General features: G+C 41.1%; 1 protein-coding gene and 1 long non-coding RNA gene across 8 annotated transcripts in view; both read left to right on the forward strand.

Annotated features, from left to right (window-relative positions):
• SEC24B (SEC24 homolog B, COPII coat complex component) overlaps nucleotides 1-24,160 on the forward strand; it is a 106,338-nt gene continuing 82,178 nt past the window's right edge. For all 7 annotated transcript variants that reach the window (XM_005555656.4, XM_015450751.3, XM_015450753.3 and 4 more), the window contains exon 1: nucleotides 1-171. In XM_005555656.4, the coding sequence (XP_005555713.2) occupies nucleotides 45-171 (127 nt within the window). In that variant the 5' untranslated portion in view covers nucleotides 1-44. The remainder of the gene's footprint in view (nucleotides 172-24,160) is intronic.
• On the forward strand, nucleotides 11,547-13,466 carry LOC135970974 (uncharacterized). Its single transcript, XR_010586951.2, has 2 exons — nucleotides 11,547-12,920; nucleotides 13,235-13,466. It is a non-coding gene; the product is annotated as an uncharacterized lncRNA (long non-coding RNA).

A 24,160-nucleotide genomic window follows, 5' to 3' on the forward strand; every position in this document is an offset into this window, starting at 1 on the left:
GCCCACCTCTCCGAAGCGGAGCCGCCGTCGCCAGCAGCGCCGTCATGTCGGCCCCCGCCGGGTCCCCTCACCCGGCCGCCAGCGCCCGGATCCCGCCCAAGTTCGGCGGAGCGGCCGCCTCAGGAGCCGCAGCGCCCGCGGGCCCGGCCCCGGCGCCGCACCAGCAGAACGGTGAGGCGGGCGGCCCGGGCGGAGCGCGGGGCCTAACACCGGCTGGGCGGCCTGCGCGGCCACATCGGGGCGGGGCTGGCCGGGAAGGGAGTCCGGGGCCAGGCCCGGCCCGAGGGAGGGGAGCGGGCGCGGTGCGGAGGCTGCGGGGTCCGCGCTGGGCGCGGGTAGGGGGCAGGGAAGGCGCGGCGCGGGGCGCGCGGGGGTTGGACGCCCCTGGCGTGGGGCCGGGGTCGGCGTGGGAAAGCTGGGGCCGGGGGTGTTTATGTAATGCGACCCTGGGCCCGAAACCGCCGGGGGCGAGTAGGGGCGACTGAAAAGCTGGGAACCCATGTAGTAAAACCCAGTTACCCAGCCTGGGCGCAGGCGAGTTGCCCCGAGCGACCCCTTGGCTGCGGGAGCGGGCCAGAAGCCGAGGCCGCAGAGTGCGTGGTCTGGGGAAGGCTGGTGCAGCCACCCAGCAGGGTGGATTGTGCCCTTCCTGCCTCAGGAAAATTGCTTCGGTTACTGAGGCCCAGCGAACACGCTGCCTTGAGGAAACTTAAGTTTGCACTCAAGTTTGTAGACAAAAGGGTGTAAATATGCTATGTAAGTGTAACTGTAACCCTGACCCAGTTCGGCCTCAAGATCTGTCATTGCCGCTGCGGCTGCTGCTCGAGCTTTTGGAGTTTGCTTGTAGTGTTTGAAAGGGAGCAGGTGTAAACGGATTTAAACGAACATCTTTAGATCTGGGTGTTTTTCCTAGCTCCACTTTCAGAGATGGAAAAACGTGCCAGAGTTGGCCCTGCTTTGAGGCAAGGCCTTCATACAGGCAGCAGCCAAATGCAACACGAAAGCCGCTTTCATATTAAGGTCGTGGGTTTTTAGTAGGCTGCAAAATGATCGTCTCTAGGATATGCATTCCCTAATGCTGAGATTTGGAATGTTCGAGGATGGGGCCAAGGGTGGGGGAATTCTCCTTATAGGCTTGATAATATGTCAGATGAGAACCTTGGAAAGTAATTGACTGAATTTAGAAAAATACCTCTGTCCTGTGTTGGTACGAGAACCAAACTACATTAGTACTCTCCAAATGATTGACCTGTTTTACCTAATTTCCTAGTGAAAATCTGCTGAACTTTATGAATTAGTTTAACCAACATCTAAGTTTTACAACTGATGCTTTTCAAATATGAAGTGTATCGTTTGTCCTGAGAAGCAGAGGTTGATTTTTTTTATAAACAAAAGTGATACTTTAGCCTCAATATTCTTTGGATCAGCCTTACCTATCAATATTACATGCTGTACTCTCAGTAGTCATTGTTTACTATAATCGCTTTTGGATATGACCAGGGTTATTGGTGGTGTACACCTGAACAAATGTAAAAATATTATTTGTGAGCAGTGTTTGTTGTTGTAACCTTAATATAAGTTCTTGTTTTTGTTTGTTTTTAAAATATCTTTATGAGGGAACTAGAAGACGATAATTTAGTAAAAGAGCCCAAGTCTTTTAGAACATTGTAGACTCATGTTTACCAGTGATTCAAGGATTGTGTCTTTCCTTGATTTTTTGAATATGCATTATCATCTTAGTGAACAGTTTTTAAAGTGGCAAATGTTTATTTCAACCTTATAAATTTTGTGAACACTCAAGAATGCCAGGATATGTACTCAGCCAAGTGTAATCAGGATGTTAAAATCTGTAAGAACAAATCAATGTTTGGATGCCAAATACAGATGATGCTTGAGTTCTCCTGTTTATAATCACTACTTTCCTTTAATGTTGCAATAATCATTTCAACATTTTTTGCGTGCTTACCAGTTGGGTACTCAAGGTTAGGGTAGTAGATGAGACAGAGTCCCTGCCTCTCTCCTAACTTGCCCTGTATTTGATAATGTTTGAATTGGTTCTGGCTAGCCTTGAGGGACTGGACAGGTTGGGGTGGGAGGGAAAGGTTGTCGGTAGCGGAGGTTACAGCATGAACTAAAGTTTGGAAATATGAAAGTGCAGGGCAGGCTTGGAAAGTGAAAGGAGTCAAGAGGTGTAGAGGGTGCTCGGTGGCATGGGAAGCCAAGGCATTGAAGCTGAAAGGAACAGGTTAAAAGGGGCCATGTTGCAGAAAGGCCTTAAATGTTATGCTAGGAAATTTGAAAGTTATGGTAAAGTATAAGAACTAGGGTCAGGTAGAGACAAGGTCTCCCTGTATTGCCCAGGCTGGTCTGCTGGGCTCAAGTGATCCTCACACCTCATCCTCCAGAAGGATTTTTGTTTTTGTGGAAGGGATTAGTATAAGTAGAGAAATCAGATTAAATCTCTTTTTGTTTTGTTTGCTGATCTCAAAAAAAAAAAAAGTTTGCTACATGGTATCAGCATCTAGTAAGCAGTCACTTGGGTTTCTCATTTATTTTTCAGCCCTACATAAAGTAGTTAGCCTTTTAATATAGCTCTGTGGAATTCCAGACATGGTGAAAAAGAAATAGGTCAGAAATATGAGCATAAAACAGACAGAATTGCAAAACTGGAATGGTACCCAGAGATCACTTACTTCAGTGTTGTGGTGTAATATGAAATACATTTGACCTTTGTCCTGGGTTCCTGAAACAGCTCCTAAAACTCTTGTAATTTCCTGAGTGATAGGAGTGTCGCTTGTTACTCACAAGGAGCCTCTTTTGATTACATTTGAGTTTATACTAATGAAATGACTTAGGATGGGTCTCCTAGACAGCCTCAGGCTGGAGCTGGTCACCAGAAAGACCAAGTGATTACAGAGTTGGGACTTTCAGTCCCCACCCATCATCCCCTTTGAAGGGAAGTGGATAGGCTGGAGATGAAGCTTTATAAAAACTAGTAAGATTTAGTGACCTGGGTTGCTGAGCATGTGGAGATGCTGGGAGGGTGGCGACACCTGCCCCCATCCTTTGCCCTGTACATCTCTTTCATTTGGCTGTTCATCTGTATCCTTTATAATAAACAATATAAGTGTTTTCCTGAGTTCCACAAGCCCTTCTACCAAAGTGATTGAACCTAAGGAGGGGGTAGTAGAAGCTCCAGTTTGTAGCTGGTTCCTCAGAAGTACAGATGGCAACCTGCTACTTATGATACTTGTGATAGGCATCTGACATGGGGAGCAGTCTTGTGGGACTGAACCCTTAACTGAGTTAGATCTGAGTCTAACTTCAGGTAGGTATCTGACTCAGGGATCTGAGGCTAACTTCAGGTCAGAATTGAATTGAATTGGAGGACACCCAGTTGGTATCTGCTGGGGAAAAATAAAAACAAAAATGCACACATCTGGTCACGGAAGTGGTCTGTGCGGAATGAGAGTAGAGTGAAAAAAGTTTTTTGGTTTTTATTGTTTGTTTTAGAGACGGTGTCTCTCTGCCACCTAGGCTATAGTCAGTGGCTATATCATAGCTAAGTGGAGCCTCAATCTCCTGGGCTGAAGTGATCCTCCTGCCTCAGCTTCCCAAGTGACTAGGACTACAGGTATGCATCACCACTCTTGGCTAATTATTTTTATTTTTATAGAGACTGAGTCTCACCATGTAGCCCAGGTTGTTCTCAAACTGCTGGCCTAAAGCGATCCTCCTGTCTAGACCTACCAAGGTCTTGGGATTACAGGCGTGAGCCCCTAGGCTGGGCCCTGTTTTTTCTTTTGCAAGTGGTTAGCAAATGGCAAAGGTTTTTTGTTTGTTTGAGACGGAGTCTCACTCTGTCACCAGGCTGGAGTGCAGTGGCGCAATCTCAGCTCACTGCAACCTCCACCTCCTGGGTTCAAGCGATTCTCCTGCCTCAGCCTCCTGAGTAGCGGGGACTACAGGCGCATGCCACCACTCCTGGCTAATTTCACCATGTTGAGATGGAGTTTCACTATGTTGGCCAGGATGGTCTCCATCTCCTGACCTCGCGATCCACCCGCCTCGGCCTCCCAAAGTGCTCGGATTACAGACGTGAGCCTCGGAGCCTGGCCCACAAACTTTTTTTTTTAAAGATTTGTTTTTCCAAAGGGCGTTGTATATAGATCCCTGATAGAGAAATCAGAAAAAAGCAAAGTGGTTGTGGTTAAAATAGAAGTAGAGGTTCAGTTGTTTTTAAGCACAGTTTGAAAAACACAAGAGTTCAGTTCCCTAATTTTACAGATGAAATGAAGATTCAGAAAGGTTAAGTAGGTACATTTTCTACCAATTCTGTGAAAGCTTTGTGAGGGTAGCAGTTTTTTCTGTCTCTTGTTCATGTCGTATAATGAGAGCTTATAACAGTATAGGCAAGTTACAGGTATTCATTAGACGTGTATTAAATGAAGTCTATTTTGTTTCTCCTAATTCCAACTCCAGGTCTCTTTTTTAAAATTTTTATTTATTTGTTTTAGAGACAGAATCTCACTCTGTCACCCAGGCTGGAGTACAGTGTTGCCGTCATAGCTCACTGCACCCTTGAACTCCTGGGCTCAATCTGTCTTCCTGCCACGGCCTCCTGAGTAGCTGGGAGTATAGGTGTGTGCCACCATACACAGCTAACTTTCAAAAAAAAATTGTAGAGACTGATCTCAAACTCCTGGCTTCAAGTGATCCTTCCATCTGGACCTTCCAAAGTGCTGGGATTACAGGCATGAGCCACCGTGCCCAGCCTAAAGATTTCTTTCTATTAACAGACTCTAAGAAAAGTCTTTTTAGAAACTTTGATGTTTGAGAAGAGTAAGGAATAGAGAGGCAGAAAAGCAAGTCTTCATGATCACTTTTACTTGTTTTCTAGGTGTAACTGCTAGCGTGTTTCCTCCGCTTATTCGAAGATACAGCTTGACTTGATTGAGTCTGTTAAATCTTTCTCTTAAACTTCCTTCCTTGGTGTTGTATTTCTAGCCTTCATTTTTCATTGCGCAATGTATGGATTTTTAGAACGATTTGTATTTCCATACCAAGCATTAATTGAATATTTCTTACCTTTTACTTTGCCTTTTGGGATTCCTTCCAAAGCTGAGTCCTCAAACATAGGAAGACTGACTAAAATAATACCCTGGTAATGATCTTGTTGGGAGGTCGGGGGTGGGGGGCAGTCAGATTTAATAATAAGCTGCTGGTTTTTAATTTTACTTTTAGGAAGCAAATGGTGCCTATTTTCAAATGAAAGCATATTTTAATCCTTCCATATGCCCTTTTCCAGAATGAAACTACAGTTTTATCACTTTAATTGTCAATAATGCAAGAAAGATGAGATAGTAATGGGAATTACTAGAATTCACTGTGGAAGATGTAAATAAACATTCATACAGCAGTACTATCGGGTCAGTCACAGGAAACCCTTAAACTTTGAGGACACATGCAACATTTGAAATGATGTAAATTCTCCCTAGTGTATCTCAAATAAGTTACTTTTGATCAGAGGCACATCAGTGTCTCAGGTTTCTCGTCTTCATTTATAGCTAACCGGAAGCATCAGGTCCTCTCATGAATATACCCCTATGGTATTAAAGTGACTGTGTCTGAATACATAATTTCCTTCTAAGCTGATTTTTTTTTTTTTTTTTTTTTTGAGATTGAGTTTCAGTCTTGTTGACCAGGCTGGAGTGCAATGGCGCAATCTCAGCAGACCGCAACCTCTGCCTCCCGGTTCAAGGGATTCTCCTGCCTCAGCCTCCCAAGTAGCTGGGATTGCAGGCATGCACCACCATGCCTGGCTAATTTTGTATTTTTAGTAGAGACAGGGTTTCTCCATGTTGGTCAGGCTGGTCTGAAACTCCTGACCTCAGCCTCCCAAAGTACTGGGATTACAGGCGTGAGTCACCGCGCCCAGCTCTAAACTGATTAATAGATATCTCAAAGATCTTAAAGTAGGCTGGGTGTGGTGGCTCACGCCTTTTAATCCCAGCACTTTGGGAGGCTGAGGCGGGCAGATCACCTGAGGTCGGGAGTTCGAGACCAGCCTGGCCAACATGATGAAATCCCGTCTCTACTAAAAATACAAAAATTAGCCGGGCATGGTGGCAGGCGCCTGTAATCCGGGCTACTCAGGAGGCCGAAGCAGGAGAATTGCTTGAACCCGGGAGGCGGAGGTTGTGGTGAGCCGAGATCATGCCATCACACTCCAGCCTGGGGCACAAGAGCGAGACTTCGTCTCAAAAAAAAAAGATCTTAAAGTATTCACTCCATATGTAAGCAAGTGTCTTATATCTGGGTTTAGTTTTTATTTTTAATTGCTATATATATTGCTTTAGTTGTTTGCAGTGTCTTTTTACTCCCCCTTCCCCCGGGTTTCTGGGATTGTAGCAGTAATTAATTTTGTAAACCATATTCATTGCCATCACTAGTATTTCATGTTACTTTATCTTTCCAATTCATTTGTAATCCGTGAAGTATTTTATACTAAAGGTATTAAAATAGAATAATTTTCTTTCCTAGAAATGAGGCCTCTTCATTGTCAGCATTATTAGAAAAGATCATGTTATATATATTCAGCTCTGGAGAAGCCACTATTTTCAATAGGCTAAGCATACTCAGACTTGTCCAGAAGGTGTGGACTAGTGAAAAGGTTATAGGCTTTGATACAGCCCAAATTTTTGTGGAGAAACTTACTTAACATGCTTCAGGGTGTAATGATACCTTTCTTACAGAGTTGTTGAGAGAATTACATTAAATGAGGTACTATTTTTAAAGTACTTAGCCCTAGAAGGGGCTTAGCAATTAGAGTCCCTCCCTTCCATTTTCTTCAGAACACCATTTTATAAATTCTTCAGGTAGCAGAAACCGTATGGGTTTTGTTCATCATATGCCCAGTAGTAGCAGCTTATAATAGGCACTCAATTAAGTAAACTTAGCTTCCTATTCATTATTGCTTTTGAAGACTGGCCACTGACAGGAGTCTGTGTACCAGCTCCCTCTCCCCTTTTTTGTATTTAAGGCTCAATCACTATTTCAGTCTTATCTTTATTTTTTCTGCTTTCCAGTCCTCCATCCCTTACGTCCACAAATGTATTCTTGGAAGGTTTCTGGTAGTAGGCCATCTACCTTAGCTAGTTTGCTTATGGAAAGGTAAGTTTAATGGGTTTTAAGTTTTCTAAAATTGTGTGCCAAAAGTCATTTGTAACAGGAACTGAGGAAAAGCAGGATGAAGTATCGAGAGGGAGTGGTAAAAATCATGTCTTGCCTAGCCAATAGCCAAGTCTTAACTTGTTTTCCTTAGGATTTCTGATTAATGGGTATTGTGAAATGAGCTATAAGCCTGGCTTTGGAACCAGCAATGCCTGGCTTCTTTACTACTTATCAACAATTTGAATTCATATGAATTAGTGAGCTTTCGTGGCCCTGTTTATTTGCAAATAAAGGATGATAGTGATACTTCACAGAATTGTTTGAGAAGCATATCAGATTATATGTAGAAAAGCAAGATATCTGGCATGTGGTAGATTCTGAACCAATATTGGTTTTCTTTTCTTTCTTTTTTTTGAGACAGGGCCTCACTTTGTCACCCAGGCTGGAGTGCAGTGATATGATCACAGCTCACTGCAGTCTTGACCTCCCCGGGTTAAGGTGATTCTCTCACTTCAGCCTCCTGAGTAGCTAGGACTACAGGGGCATGCCACTATGCCCAGCTAATTTTTGTATTTTTTGTAGAGACGGAGTTTCACCACGTTGCCCAGGCTCAAGTGATTCTCCCACCTCAGCCCCCCAGAGGGCTGGGATTACAGGCGTGAGCCACCGTGTGTGGCCTTGGTTTTCTTTTGGCGCCTCACACATAGCACTCATTGTCATGGTATCCAATAAGTATAAATGATGTTGTAGCAGAAATAATCTATACTTAATGCAGTGAGATGTAATCTAATTGTTTACATAGCCTGTGTCTGTAGGCTCTGTCCGCCAGCAGTGACTGGAACAGTTACCTTCATCCTCAGGTATATTTGCAGTTTATGGAATGTAGGAGAGAAAGAACACAAGAAAACATTTCTCTCAGAGCTTGGGAAGCTCTATAACTGTTAGCCTTGCGTTATAATAATCTAGGATATCCAGATGCAATCTGAGACTCCTCATTTTTGAAATCACCAAGGTTTCTAATTGCCTGTTTCCTTAGGGGTGTGTGGGTGTGCAAGTGTGCACTTTTTTTTTTTTTTTTTTTTGAGACGGAGTCTCGCTCTGCCGCCCAGGCTGGAGTGCAGTGGCCGGATCTCAGCTCACTGCAAGCTCCGCCTCCCGGGTTCATGCCATTCTCCTGCCTCAGCCTCCGGAGCAGCTGGGACTACAGGCGCCCGCCACCGCGCCCGGCTAGTTTTTTGTATTTTTTAGTAGAGGCGGGGTTTCACCGTGTTAGCCAGGGTGGTCTCGATCTCCTGACCTCGTGATCCGCCCATCTCGGCCTCCCAAAGTGCTGGGATTACAGGCTTGAGCCACCGCGCCCGGCCTAGTGTGCACATTTTTATGCTCATTAAAAATCTGTATTTTGGCATTGCTAGTGATACCTTATTGGCAGGGAGAGTATATTAAAATATTCAGTAATCAGTACTGCATATACTGACCGCTAAATGGATTCCATCCTTCATACCAGAGCAGGATCCTATAAGCTTCCAGCTGTGCCAGGCATTAGTCCTTCAGCTGCTGGATTATGAGGTTTGGGCCAGCACGGTGGGGTAAAGCAGGGGAATAGGACCACGGCTATGACTCATTACCAACTGATTCAGAGCTATTTTACTATTTTAATAAAGATAATTGTTAAAATGCATATCTGGGTGCATACTGACTGAGTATTGGCCTGTTTCTTCATAATTAAGTGGTGAATGAATTCAGTGATTAAATTCTTCGATGTGATTCTACTTGAAGTTAATATGAATTTATCTTAGTAAGATAGAGGAGCTTGTACTTTGCTGACCTTGATGTTTGTGTTCAGATAATGGAAAGTGAAATCTGACTTTGATCTGACTGAAAAAAAAAAGTTGGAATTCAGTTCAGGAAAATGTTCATGAAACAAATATTTTTAATATTAAAATGTGTCAGGGAGGGCGAATGATCATGCTATTATGGAAATCTTAGGAGTAGTTGAATTAGAGATACGGTTTTTATTTTCTGTCTTCATTTTTTTCTTTTTAAACAATAATTGTTGTATGGTGGAAATCGTGAGTGTTACAATCTTATTCAGGTAACTTGCTTTATTTTTGTGTTTTCCTGTATGTTTATATTACTCATTTATCAATTTTGCACGTTTATATTAGGGCTGGTAACCTTTTTATGTCAGATGTTTTTTTCCTATAAAATGGCTGTTTTGTAATGTTGGAGTAATCCTATTTTGATGCTTTATTTTCCTTGAAGTTTCCTTAACTTTATGATAATATCTCTTAAGCGAGCCCTCAGTACCAGTTAGTCCTGTGGTATTTCCCTGCTCCATTCCCAGTGTCACATTTTTCCCCTTTTCCCTCAAATTCTCAATATCCTCCCTCTCTGCCTCCCTTTCCAATGATGACCTTACTTATTTTACTAAGAAATTGAAAGCAGTCTGACAATCTGAAGGTAAAGTATTAATCTTCTGCCACCAAATCTGTCTTCCTGCATATTATTATTCTTGCCTTATGTGAGACAAATTCAGATTATTTGGGTACAGAATTCTGTTCCCTCTCTTTTAAGAACTTTGTCTCTGCGATTATCTCATTTACCATCAATTTTGATCTTAAACACCTGAACCTTATTTTATGCAATGCATATGTAATCCTGACAGTTATGTATAACTTTTATTTTAGAGACGAGAGCTCACTGTGTTGCCTGGGATGGTCTCGAACTCCTGGGCTCAAGTGCTGGGATTACAGGCATGAGCCACCAAGCCTGGCCTATAAATTTAATTCACAATTTCTAGCAAATATTTATTTAGCTCCTCTTTATATAACATTTTGTGCTAATACTCTGGGCATACAAATGTGAATGTTCTCTGCACTCCAGGAGTTCTCTACCCCTCAGTAAAAGAGGAAAGGACTGTTAGCACTGAACATCTCTTTCCTTCATAAAACATCTCTTTCCTTCATAAGGTCTGTGAGAAGGGTGCCCAGAGTTCTGAAGAGGAAACAATTCTTTTTGGTTAGAGTAGTAGAGAATCTTAACAGAAGAAGTTAGATAGAACTTCAGCTGTATCTAAAATGGCGGACATATTTTGAATTGTCAGGTAAATGCATGAATCAAAGGTAACGAATTTAAAAAACGTACTCTGAGCAGTGCAGGGGTACAAGGGAGAGAGAGTAATGAAAGAATAGTCTGGGCCCGGTATGGTGGCTCATGCCTGTAATCCCAGCACTTTGGGAGGCTGAGGTGGGTGGATCACCTGAGGTCAGGAGTTTGAGAACAGCCTAGCCAACATGGTAAAAAACCCATCTCTACTAAAAATAAAAAACTAGCTGGGTGTAGTGGCGAGTGCCTGTAATCCCAGCTACTTCAGAGGCTGAGGCAGGAGAATTGTTGGAACCCGGGAGGCGGAGGTTGCAGTGAACTGCAATCGCACCATTGCACTCCAGTCTGGGCAACAAGCGCTAAACTCTGTCTCAAAAAAAAAAAAAAAAAGAATAGTTTTTACAATTACGTTGGGGCTGTTAATGGAGGTTCCTGGAAATTGTCCTAAGAAGTTTAGACTTCATTTGGATCAAGAGCCACTAAAGATTGTATGGTAAGGAATGTTAAAAAGTACTCTGGTAGTGTTAGTAATGAATTAGAGGGAAGTGAAAGTGGAGTAAAGGGAAGTCATTTAGGGAATTTTTTCAAACCAAATCCTATTTCATATGCCCTAAAGAGATCCTATGGTGTTTTTTTTGTTTGTTTGTTTTTGTTTTTTTGTTTTTTGTTTTTTTTTTTTGGTACAGGGACTAGACTTGCATGAAATACTTGTTTTATAAATTTTAGTTTTCGTGTTAAGTTTTCTTAAAGCAGGAAGATAATCAGTTTTCCTTTTGTGAGAATCTAGTGTCTGAAAGGAGATTATGCTACCGAGACAGATACGTACTGGGGGTAGATCTTGTGATAATTTAGTCTTGCTCAGGAGGGCATACATATGCTTATAGAAAATCATAGACTGTATCTTGCTGGTACCTGATAGTATCAGTCAGGCTGACCAGCTGATAAGCTCCATTGAAAAGATTATAGACCATTTGTTAAAAATCTTTTATTTATTCATTCAGATTCAGATACAGATCTTCATTCAGTACCAGTGAGTAGATAATGTGTTAGAATCATCTGTTTCCCTCTTTTATTTGACATAGTTCACTTGAAGCTAAGAATATAAAATTCTTTCAGAGATTATATAAAAACGGAATTTTTTTAGTTTTGTTTATTTGTTGTTTTGACACAGGGTCTCACTGTGTCACCCAAGCTGGAGTATAGTGGCGTGATCACTGCTCACTGCAACCTTGATCTCCTGGGGTCAGGTGATCCACCTCAGCCTCTTGAGTAGCTGGGACTACAGGTGTGCACCACTACATCTGCCTAATTTTATGTAATTTTTGTAGAGATGGAGTTTTGGTCTGTTGTCCAGGCTGGTCTTGAACCCCTGGACTCAAGCAGTCTACTGCCTCAGCCTCCCAAAGTGCTGGGATTACAAGCACATGCGACCATTTTTTAGTTTGTTTTTGTTTGTTTCTTTCTTTCTTTCTTTTTTTTTTTTTTTCTTTTGAGACAGAGTCTTGCTCTGTTGCCCAGGCTGGAGTGCAGTGGCACAGTCTTGGCTCACTGCAAGCTCCACCACCTGGGTTCATGCCATTCTCCTGACTCAGCCTCCCGAGTAGCTGGGAGAACAGGTGCCCGCCACCATGTCCAGCTAATTTTTTTTTTTTTTTTTTTTTTTTGTATTTTTAGTAGAGATGGCGTTTCACCATATTAGCCAGTATGGTCTCGATCTCCTGACCTTGTGATTTGCCTGTCTCAGCCTCCCAAAGTGCTGGGATTACAGGCATGAGCCACTGTGCCCAGCCTGTTATTTTTATTATTTTATTTATTTTTTTGAGACAGGATCTCTCTCTCTCATCCAGGCTGGAGTGCAGTGGTACAATCTTGGCTCAATGCAGCCTCGACCTCCTGGGCTGAAGCAAGCCTAGCACCTCCGCCTCCCACGTATCTGGGACTACAGGCACAAACCACCATACCTGTGTAATTTTTAATTTCATTTTTGTAGGGATGAAGTCTCACTATGTTGCCTGGGCTGGTCTCAAACTCCTGGACTCAAGCAGTCCCCCTGCCTCAGCCTCCCAAAGTGCTGCAATCACAGGCATGAGCCACCACACCCAGCCCATTGTTTAGTTTTTCGATGATTATTTGATGCTTATTTGTAAGGCACTGTATTGGGCAATTTGGTGTGTGTAATAATCAAGTTAATTTATTCTAAGAATCCTTTTTTTTTTTTTTTTTTTTTTAACATTTTTTACCTCTGAAATTGGGGTGCATTTTGGAATCAGTGGAATTCTAAACTTGCTTTCCATAAAGTCAAGTCGTAATATAGTTGTATGAAAATCTGCCATTGATACCTGATGTAGTAGACTGAATAATGGGTCCACCAGCTATGTCCATGTCCTAATCCCTGAAACCTTTGCAGCTGTGATTAAATTAAGGCTCTTGAGATGGGGTTTTCCTGGAACTTGGTAGGCCTGACATAATCACAGTGGTTCTTATTAGAGAGACACAGGAGAAGTCAGAGCCGGCAGCAAAATAAATGTGAAGTGGAAGCAATATTATGTAATGGCATGCATTCACTTGTAGGATTAGAGAATGTTCTCCTGGAGGAAGAGCTGAGCTGAGATCTGAAGAATAAGTTAAGAATTGGTCAGGTGAGGCCGGGCGCGGTGGCTCAAGCCTGTAATCCCAGCACTTTGGGAGGCCGAGACGGGCAGATCACTAGGTCAGGAGATCGAGACCATCCTGGCTAACACAGTGAAACCCCGTCTCTATTAAGAAATACAAAAAACTAGCCGGGCGAGGTGGCGGGCGCCTGTAGTCCCAGCTACTCGGGAGGCTGAGGCCGGAGAATGGCGTAAACCCGGGAGGCGGAGCTTGCAGTGAGCTGAGATCCGGCCACTGCACTCCAGCCTGGGTGACAGAGCGAGACTCCGTCTCAAAAAAAAAAAAAAAAAGAATTGGTCAGGTGAAACAGAAGAGAGTATTTTGGAAGGTTCCATGTAGAGTGAAAAGCCTATCTGAAGATTGAGAGGTGAGGAAGCATGGCTTGAAAAAAATTTAGCATGATAAGGATATGTGCAGAACAGTGATTCTCAGCCTTTTCATACTCATGGCTACTTCAGTGCTAAAATTTTTGGTGGCGTTCTTAAAGGAATTACACTTTGAACACTTGTATTAAAATAAAAGTTTCAAAAAAAGTATCACATACTCACTTGATCCCCTTCAGAAGCCTCTATAAGACAGCTTAAAGTAAAACTGTCTTCTGCCTTGATGAACCTCTTTTAGGGCCTCTTGAGGCAAAACTCAAGCATACAATCTTACTTGGTGTTCTTCTGTGGCTTCTTTGCTTTTTTGTGGCAAACAGTATTTTTTCCCACCAGCTCAACATTCTATTTGACTTCACCATATCAGTAAGTATCTTAAGTGTAGCAAAATTAAATTTTATTTATTGATCAAATGTCGGCAGAGGCATGTGGAAGACTTGCAGTGTACTAGTATATTAAGGCATACCTCTTTAAAATTATTGTATGAAGAGGTGGTGAGTGATAAAACAGGAGTGATAAGCAGGGGTCAGATTATGGAGAGTCTTCGCATTGTTTTCTATTTACTGCTGTAACAAATGACCACAAATTAGTGGCTTCAAACAACATGAATTTATCACCTATAGGTTAGAAGTCCACCTGAGCTAAAATCAAGGCATTTACGGGGCTGCATTCTCTTCTAGAGAATCTAAGGGAGAATTAATTTCTTGCCTTTGTCAGATAGCTTCTAGATGCTGCCCACATTCCTTGGCTCATGGCCCACTTTCTCCATGTTCAAAGCCAGCAACATTGCATCTCTCTGAGAATTCTTCTGTAGTCACATCTCCCTCTGACTCTTCTACCCCTCTTGTTCTGCTCTTAAGGATGCTTGTGATTATATTGGTCTCACCTGGGTAATCAAGAATCTGTTTCAAGGTCAGCTGATAAACATTCTTAATACCAAGTGCAACCTTAATTCCCCTTTGCCAGGTAATCTAACATATTCACAAGTTCAGAGATTAGGATATGGACGTATGTTTTATTGGTCATGTTAAATAATTTGAATTTTTTTTTTTTTTTTGGTGGCAAGAGAAACCATTAGAAGGCATCAAAACAGGGAGTAACAATATCAGATCTGCTTTTTAGGTAAATCACTCTGGCTATGTTTGGTGTGTCATACAATTTAATAGGTCATTTCCAGCACCTTTTTCTACTGATATATTAAAAACTTTATTTTGCAATAATTTTAGACTTACAGAAGTGTTGCAAAGATAGTATAGAAAGTGCAGTACCCTTCAGTCAGCTTCCTCTAACGATAACTTATGAAACTTTTTTTTTTTTTAAGACAGAGTCTCACTCTGTTGCCCAGGCTGGAGTGCAGTGATGTGATCTCTGCTCACTACAACCTCGGCCTCCCAGGTTCAAGCGATTCTCCTGCCTCAGCCTCCCGAGTAGCGGAGACTACAGGCACTTGCCACCATGCCTGGCTAATTTTTGTGTTTTTGTATTTTTAGTAGAGACGGTGTTTCACCATGTTGGCCAGGCTGTTCTTGAACTCCTGACCTGCCTACCTCAGCCTCCCAAAGTGCTGGGATTTACAGGTATGAGCCACTGTGCCCAGCCCATCTTCCAAAATTTTGGTACATTTATCAAAACCAGGAAATTAACATTGGTGAAATAAAATTACAAATTGTATTGATGTTTCACCAGTTTTTACACCAATGTCTTTTTTTCTGTCTCAGGATTTAATTCAGAATATCATTTTGCATTTACTTGTCATGTCTCCTTAGCCTGTAGTCTGACAGTTTTTTAGTCTTGTCTTTTTTTTTTTTTTTTAATGACTTCCTTGCTTTTAAAGAGTACTGATTAGGTATTTTGTAGACAGTTCCTCACTTTGAGTTTGCTGATGCTTTCTCATTATTAGATTGTGTGTATGAGTTTTTCATAAGAATACCACAGTGGTGAAGTATGCTTCTTACTGAGTCATTTCAGGGTTTGCATGGTACCAGCTTGTTTTATTACTGATCATGTTAACCTTGGGCACTTGACTTGGTTAAGAGGGTTGTCTTAGCTCAGGCTGCTATATTGAAACACCATTGACTGAGGCTTAAACAACAGATATTTCTTTTCTTTCTTTAAGGCAGTGTCTCACTGTCACCTGGGTTGGAGTATAGTGGCTCAATCATGGTTCACTGAAGCCTTGACCTCCCAGGCTCAAGCAGTCCTGCCACCTCAGCCTCCCAAGTAGCTGGGACTACAGGCATGTGACACCATGCCTGGCTAATTTTTCTTTTTCTTTTTTTTTTTTTTTTTTTTGTAGAGACAGGGTTTCACCATGTTGCCCAAGCTAGTCTTAAACTCCTGGATCCAAGCAATCTGCCTGCCTTGGCCTCCCAAGTTGCTGGGATTACAGGCATGAGCCACTGCGCCCAGACATTTATTTTTACAACAATTCTGGAGGCTGGAAGTTTGAGATCAGATTGTCAGTATGGTCATATTCTAGTGAGGACCCTCTATCCACCTTGTCACTGTGTGCTCACATGGCCTTTTCTTGGTATGTGCACATAGAGAGATCTCTCTCTTCTTTTTATAAGGGCACTCCTTCTCTCATGGTGGTCCTGCCTTCATGACCTAATGTAAACCTGATTACCTCCCAAAGGCCCCACCTCCTAACACCATCAAATTGGGCCTCAGCATAGTTTTGGGGGGACATAAACATTGAGTCTATAATAGAGGGATGTCTATGAGGTTCTTCCTCTGTAAAGTTATTTTTTCCTTTTCATGGTATGTTTATTAGGAGTGATTCACTTAACTCTAGCCTACTCTCAAAAGAAAGAGAAGCTGGATGCAGTGGCTTACACCTGTAATCTCAGCACTTTGGGAGGCTGAAGCAGGAAGATTACTTGAGGCCAGGAGTTTGAGACCAGCCTGGCTAACATAGACCTTGTTTCTACAAACAAAGTAAAATTATTACCACGGTGTGGTTGCACTTGCCTGTAGTCCCACCTACTCTGGAGGCTGAGATGGGAGGTTCCCTTGAGTCCAGGGCTTCAAGGTTACAGTGAGCTATGATCACACCTTTGTAGTCCAGACTGGGTGACAGAGCAAGACCCTGTCTCTTAAAAATGTAGGAAAAAAAGGGAATTAAACTCTGCCTTCTGCAATGAGGTGTACCAAATGATTTGTGGGCTTATGTTCAGATCACCACAGTAATTAATAAATATTCCTTGGGAGATACTTTGAAGTTAGTCTACCATTCTGTTTCTTCTTAAAATTTCACTCACAGCCGGGTGCAGTGGCTCACACCTGTAATCCCAGCACTTTGGGAGGCCAAGGTGGGTGGATCACCAGGGCAGAAGTTCAAGACCAGCCTGGCCAGGATGGTGAAACCCCATCTCTACTAAAAATACAAAAATTAACTGGACGTGGTGGCAGGCACCTGTAATCCCAGCTACTTGGGAGGCTGAGGCAGGAGAATAGCTTGAACCCGGGGTGGGGGGCAGAGGTTTCAGAGAGCCAGTATTGCGCCACTGCATTCCAACCTGGGTGACAGAATGAGACTCGTCTCAAAAAAAAAATTACTCACTCATTTTAGCATTTCACTAATGAATTTTGCTTACTCTCACCTGCCTCAATTATTACTGTGCAATTTTTTTTTTTTTTTAAAGAGCCAGAGTCTTCCTCTTGCTCAGGCTGGAGTACGGTGGCTATTCACAGTTGTAGTCCCACTGCTGATCAGCATGGGATTTTTTATATCCTTAATTTCCTACTTCTGCCGGTTCACCCCTCCTTAGGCAACCTGGTGGTCCCCTCCCTGCTCCTGGGAGATTACCATATTGATGTCATACTTAGTGTAGACACCCAATCAGCGTAACACATGACAGCCCAGAACTCCTGGGTTTAAGGGATCCTCTCTCTTCAGCCTTTCCAGTAGCTGGGACTACAGATATTTGCCACAGCACCAGCTACTATGGATTTCTAATGGTAATTTTCTCTTTCCCTGTTTCGTATAACGGAGATTTCCCCGTTTAATCCCATTTTAAAATTTATTCAATCATTTGTGTATGTTATTATAAACTCAAAAATGTTTACTTTATTCTTTGAGGTATAATCCAATGCTGTATATAGAGAAGGAGACAGGGTCTTGCTCCATTGTCTAGCCTGGAGTGCAGTGATACAGTCATGGCTTGCCGCAGCCCTAACCTGCTGGGCTCAAGCAATCCTCTCAAGTAGCTGGTGCCATCTGCCTAGCTAATTTTTTCTTTTTTTTTTTTTAAAGAGACGGGGTCTTGCTATGTTGCCCAGGCTGGTCTCAAACTCCTGCCCTCAAGCAATCCTCCTACCTTGACTCCCAAAGTGCCAATACTATTGATACTTACTTTTGTTGCTCAGATTATTCCAGCTGTGGCCATTGGGAGCTCTTTTATGTTGGCTTCTGTATCCCTTTCCCCCAATCCTTTTGTTGTTTGGGCACTTCCTTACTTTCTGACACTACAAGTTACTCTATCTTGTACTTGCCTTATCCCAGTACCAAAATCAACCCTATGTCCAAGGGACTCTGGTTTCTTTTATTGGAGGATGATATTTAGAAACCAAGAACTAGATGTTGGATATGCTTATTACTACGGTGGTGTCACTGCTTCAGGCTCTGAAAGTGGACAGAGCTGGGAAATGTGAGTATGTATATGTATATGCTAACTCATCTATAATTATTTTTGTGTCTGTCTATCTGTATCTGTATTACCTAAACATCATTCAGTTAGGTTATCATACATTTGTAATACAATTAGACTGATCTGTCACAGTCTGTATTCTAGCCTAGGTTTTCTTGACATCCTGGTTGATTTATTAAAGAAAATTTACGTATAGTATATTTCCTTTTATTCTTTGTATAATACAGCTCTACAGGTTTAGATAAACACATGTAATCATGTATGTATTATGCCAGTGCAGTACCATCTGAAACAGTTCCATCACCATGAAAAAAAAAAATGTTCTTGTAGTCAGTGCCTCTCACCAGCCCCTGGCAGCCATTGCTCTGTTCTCTATCCTTGTTTTTCTGAATGTCATATAAACGGAACCATGTAATATGTAGCCCTTTGGGTCTGGCTCCTTTCGCTTAGCTACATTCATCCATGCTGCTGTACAAATTCATATTCTGTTCCTTGTTATTGCTAAGTAGTATTCTGTTTATGTGTGTACCATGATTATTTGTCCCTTCCTCTGTTATCAGACATCTTGGTTGTTTCCAGTGTTGGATAGTTATAAAAAAAAGCTACCATAAACATTCATGTACTGGCTTTTGTGTGGACGCAAGTTTGCAGCTCACTTAGGTAAATAACTAGAGTGGGACTGTTGGGTCACGTAGTAAATATATACTTAAGTTTATAACAAATTGCAAAATTATTTTTCAGGGTGGCTGTACTGGTGTGTATTCCCTCCAACAATGAGTGAATGTTTCTCTTGCACCACATCTTTGCCAGCATTTGATGTTTTTGATAGTGTCTTGTTGTAATTTAATTTATATTTTCCTAATAACTAATGATAAGCATCTTCTCATGTGTATATTTTACATTCTTATAACTTTTTTGGTGATGACCTTTTCAGATCTTTTACCGATTTTTGATTGGGTTGTCTATTTTTTTACTAGTTGAGTTTTAAGAGTTCTTAGTGTATTCTGGGTACAAGTTTTTTATTAAGTGTCTGATTTGCAGACATTTTCTTTCTGTGTTATTCTTTTAATTTTCCTAAACGTTTTCATGACTGTGTCTTTTTATTTTATTTTATTTTATTTAGACGGAGTTTTGCTCTTGTCCCCCAGGCTAGAGTGCAATGGCGTGATCTCAGCTCACTGCAACCTCCGCCTCCCGGGTTCAAGTGATTCTTCTGCCTCAGCCTCCCGAATAGCTGGGATTACAGGCATGCACCACCACACCCAGTTAATTTTTGTATTTTTAGTAGAGACAGGGTTTCTCCATGTTGTCCAGGCTGGTCTCGAACTCCTGACCTCAGGCACACCTGGCCAACTGTGTCTTATCTATCTTTAATCCCCCTTAGCTCCTTTCACAGAGCATACTTTTTTTTCATTTTGGTAAAGTCAACTTTATCAATATTTTATGTTGCTGAGTATCATAGGTGATGTTGAGGCTCAGAAAACAAAACCTCAGGCTGGGTGCAGTGGCTCTCACCTATAATCCCAGCACTTTGGGAGGCTGAGGCAGGAGGATTCCCTGAGCCCAGGAGTTCAAAACCAGCCTGGCCAACATGATGAAACCCTGTGGTCTCTACTAAACATGCAAAAATTAGCCAGGTATGGTGGTGGGTGCCTGTAATCCCAGCTACTAGGGAAAGTAAGGCAGGAGAATCACTTGAACCCTCAGGTGGAGGTTGGAGTGAACTGAGATTGCCCTACTGCACTCCAGCTTGGGTGACAGAGCAAGACTCTGTCTCAAGAAAGAAGGGAAGAGAGAGAGAGAGAGAGAGAGAGAGGGAAGAAAGAGAAGAAAGAAAGAACAAAACTCCAAAATGAAGGCCTCAGAAGCAAAAGTTTTTCTCTAACTTTCTGTTGCCGCCTGTCTCTCAGTCCTGTTCTCCCCTGAGGCTAGCCTTAGAAACCAGATTCCCTCTTCCCCAAAGCAGGTCATAGAAACTGGAACCTTTTTTCCCCAAAGCAAGCCATAAAACCTAAAAATATTACTCTAACTTTCCCTCTGTCCTATCTGTAAAAACTGGCTGTAATTATCTCACCTACCTTGTTTGACTGTAGGTCATAAAACCCATTCCAGAGAGGGTCCTGCCCCATAAGCAGGAGGAAAGAATGTGTGCTCAGGCCAAGAAGAAACTAAACAGATAGGCCTTCCTGGGTTTCCCCATTCAGTCTGTTTACATTAGATTATAGCCTTTTTATCCAATTATACTTTTGCATGGCTGTCCATACTTGGTTGAACCTAAGCATAAAGGTGGACAATTTCCTCTATCTTTGGGTCTCATTCTGAAAGCCCCCATGTATTACATATTAAATAAATTTGTATGTCTTTTCTCCTGTTAATCTGCCTTTTGCAAGTTGAGTTTTCAGCACACCTTCAGAGGGCCAAGGGGAGCTGCCCCTTTCACCTCTATAGTACGAATTCATTGTCAATCCCCGATTCCCTTCAGAAATCTATATTTTCTCTTAAATGTTTAATTTACAATGAGATTTAGGATTCTTTTTATTTTTTATTTTATTTTTTGAGATGGGAGTTTCACTTTGTCACCCAGGCTGGTGTGCGGTAGTGCTATCTTGGCTAACTCCAACCTCCGCCTCCCGGGTTCAAGTGAAGTCTCCTGTCTCAGCCCTCCCGAGTAGCTGGGATTTCAGGCATGCACCACCATGTCCAGCTCATTTTGTAGTCTTAGTAGAGTTGGGGTTTCACCATGTTAGCTAGGCTGGTCTCTAACTCCTGACCTCAGGTAATCTGCCCGCCTAGGCCTCCCAAAATGCTGGGATTACAGGCATGAGCCACCACACCCGGTCTATGATTCATTTTGACTTAATTTTTGTTTAATATATGTTGAAGTTCTTTTCTTTTTTTCACATGTGAATATCTAGTTATTCCAGCACCATTTGTTGAAAGAACTATCTTTCCTCAATTGCATTGCCTTGGCACCTTTGTCAATAATCAGTTGACTGTATTTTTGTGGGTCTGTTTCTAGACTATGTTGCATTCTGTCTATCTGTCCTTTCACCAATACCACACTTTTTAAATTGTTGTAACCTATAAAGTACACCTTAAAATTGGGTAATGTGAGTCTTCCAGCTTTGTTCCTTTTCAGTTTTTGTTTGTTTTTAGTAACTTTGCATTTCCATAGAAATTTTAGAATCAGCTTGTTGATATCTACAAAAAAAAGCCTGCTGGTGTTGTTTATTATGATTGCATTGAATCTAAAGATCAAAACTGAGATAAGTTACATCATAATATCAAGTCTTCTAATCCATGAACACGGTATGTCGTTCCATTTCTTTAAATCCTTGATTCCTTTCATTAGTGTTTTGTAGTTTTCTTTATATAGGTTCTGAACATATTTCATTAGACTTACATATCTAAGTACTTCTTTTTTTGTGCTATTATAAATGCTATTGTTTTTTAAAATCTTAATTCCCCTTGTTTATAACTGATCTTTAGAGACATAATTGATTCTTATATATTGACCTTATATTCTGTGACCTTGATAAACTCACTTATTAGTTCCAGGCATTTTTTGGAAGATTTTTTTGGGATTTTCTACCTAGACAGTTATGTCATTCTGCAAATAAAGACAGTTTTTTTTTTTTAAACTCCCTTCCAGTCTATCTACTATTTATTTATTTTTCTTGCCTCACTGAAGGGGCTTACATGTTGTACATTATTGAATAGGAGTGATGAGAGAGGACATCTTGCCTTGCATGTAATTAACGTTAGGATAAAAGCAGTCTGTCTGTTCCTTACCATTAAGTATGGTTTGCTATTGGTTTTTAGTAGATAGTGCTTATCAGGTTAAGAAAGTTTCTTTCTCTTCCTAGTTTATTGAGAGTTTTTATCATGAATGGATGCCAAGTTTTATCTAATGCATTTTCTGTATCTATTGATATGATTATGTGGTGTTTCCTTAAGTCTGTTAATATGTTGAATCACATTGAATGTATTTCAAATGGTCAAACAACCTTGTATTCCTAATATGAACCCCATTTGGTCATGATGTATTTTACTTTTAATATATTGTTGTATTCTATTTGCTGAAGTTTTGTTCAATGATAGAACTCACAGCTAAGTTAAACAAGTACTTTTCCTGAAGATAACATTTATATTTCAGTGTGCAATAAAAGTGCTTTATGTTTCACAGAGACTATTGTTTTTAATGTAATAAGGTTAATTTTTACTGCTTTATTTAAGACTTTCTTAAGGGAAACTGGCTTAAAAATATATGTGAGTGCATGGTAGTGAAGAATATAGTAACTGCTAGTATTGCTTGGTGCCACTGCTTCAGTTTGTGCCCCAGGGTTCACATTGCAGCCATCGTTGCTTTTGTATCATTAGTATAATTGTCAACACAGTGAAAAAGGCAAATATCATCTTAGTACTATTATGAAAATAGTTTTTACTCATGGATTTTCCCCAAAGAGTTTCTGGCACTGCTAGGGTTTTGTATGCTACACTTTGAGAATTTCTGTTCTATATCTTTATTAATGTCTTAGGACTGCTGAAACAAATGGCCATAAACTAGGTGGCTTAAAAGAACATAAATGTATTTTTCTGCAGTTATGAAGTCCAGAAGTCTGAAATTAAGATGTTGGCAGGACTACTTCTTAGTCTATTTTGTGCTACTATGACAGAATGCCTGACACCGGCTAGTTTATAATGAACAAAAATTTACTTCTCACAATTCTGGAGGCTGGGAAATCCAAGAGCAAGGTGCCAGCATCTGGTTAGGGCCTTCTTGCTGTGTCATAACATGGCAGAAAACATCACGTGGCAGAAGGGCAAAGGTGGGGGCAGAGAAAAGGGGACCAGACTTGCCCTTTTATACCAATCTCACTTCTGTGATAGTGGCATTAATGCATTCATAAGGGCACAGCCTCTTAATACCATTACAATGGTGATGAAATTTCAGCATGAATTTTGGAGGAGCAAGCATTTAAACCACAGCGGTCATGCTCCCTCTGTAGGCTCCTAGGGGAGTAATACGTTCATTGACTCTTCCCACTTGTCCTTGACTGTTGGCATTCCTTCACTTGTGGCTACATCACTCTGTGCTCCAACTTCACATTAACTTCTCTCTATTTATGTGTATGTCTTCTCTTCTGTATGTATATTTTATAAGGATACATGTGATTGCATTTAGGACCCACTCAAATAATCCAGGAGAGACTCCTCAAGATCTTTAACCTAAGCATGTCTTTCATCATTTAAGGCAATAATCACTCTTTTCCATATAATTTTCACAGGATTGGAGGAATTAGGATGTGTACATAATCTTTTAGGGGGCCACTCTTTAGCCCACTACACGCTTACTGATTATACAAGTGTTAGACTGCTTTGTGTTGTCCCATAGGTCTCTCGAATTTTGTTCATTTTTCTTCAGTCTTTTTTTTTTCTCTAAGTTTCTTAGATGAGATCATTTTCTTGACCAGTCTTCAAGGTTGATCAACTTAATCAAGGTTCATTAAGTCTTCTGCCATGCTGTAGAGACCATTTAGCATATTTATTTCTTTTGAATATTTTTAGAATAGTTTTCATTTCTCTTGATATCCCTTGTCTCTGCATTTGCTGGCAACATTTTCCCCCAATTTTTGGAATATATTTTCTTTTCGTTTTTGGAATATATTTATAAAGACTTTGAAGTCTCTGCCAGATTTAGCTTCTGGGCCCACTTTGATTCCGGTCTCTACCTCCGTTTTTGGTGGGCATCCTGACATCTCCCATTTCTGCACAGTTAAACTGCCAACTAGGGACTTGACCCAATAATTGCAACAGGTAGGAAGTTATTATTAGTAAAGTGAATGAACACAAAAATTTACCTACAGATCTGTTTATTATGTAGTTTATGTTAAAAAAAAAGAAAACCTAAATGGCAAATAGAAAATAGATTAAAATATGGTAAATTCATGTAACGGAGTACTATTCAGACGTTAAAAATAATGATGGAAAGATATTCAAATCATGCTAAATGAAGAAATTATTTAAAAGATATATTATAATCCCACTTTTGCTTACCTAAATTATGCATATATATGCCAAAAGAAAATACAGGGTTTGTATACATAAGAATGTTAACAGGTTATCTCAGGAAGATTACAGATGATTTTTATTTGATCACTTTCTGTATTTTTTTTTTTACAATGACTATCACATTTG

Source organism: Macaca fascicularis, chromosome 5 (genome assembly GCF_037993035.2).
Source record: "Macaca fascicularis isolate 582-1 chromosome 5, T2T-MFA8v1.1".
Classification (NCBI taxonomy): domain Eukaryota; kingdom Metazoa; phylum Chordata; class Mammalia; order Primates; family Cercopithecidae; genus Macaca; species Macaca fascicularis.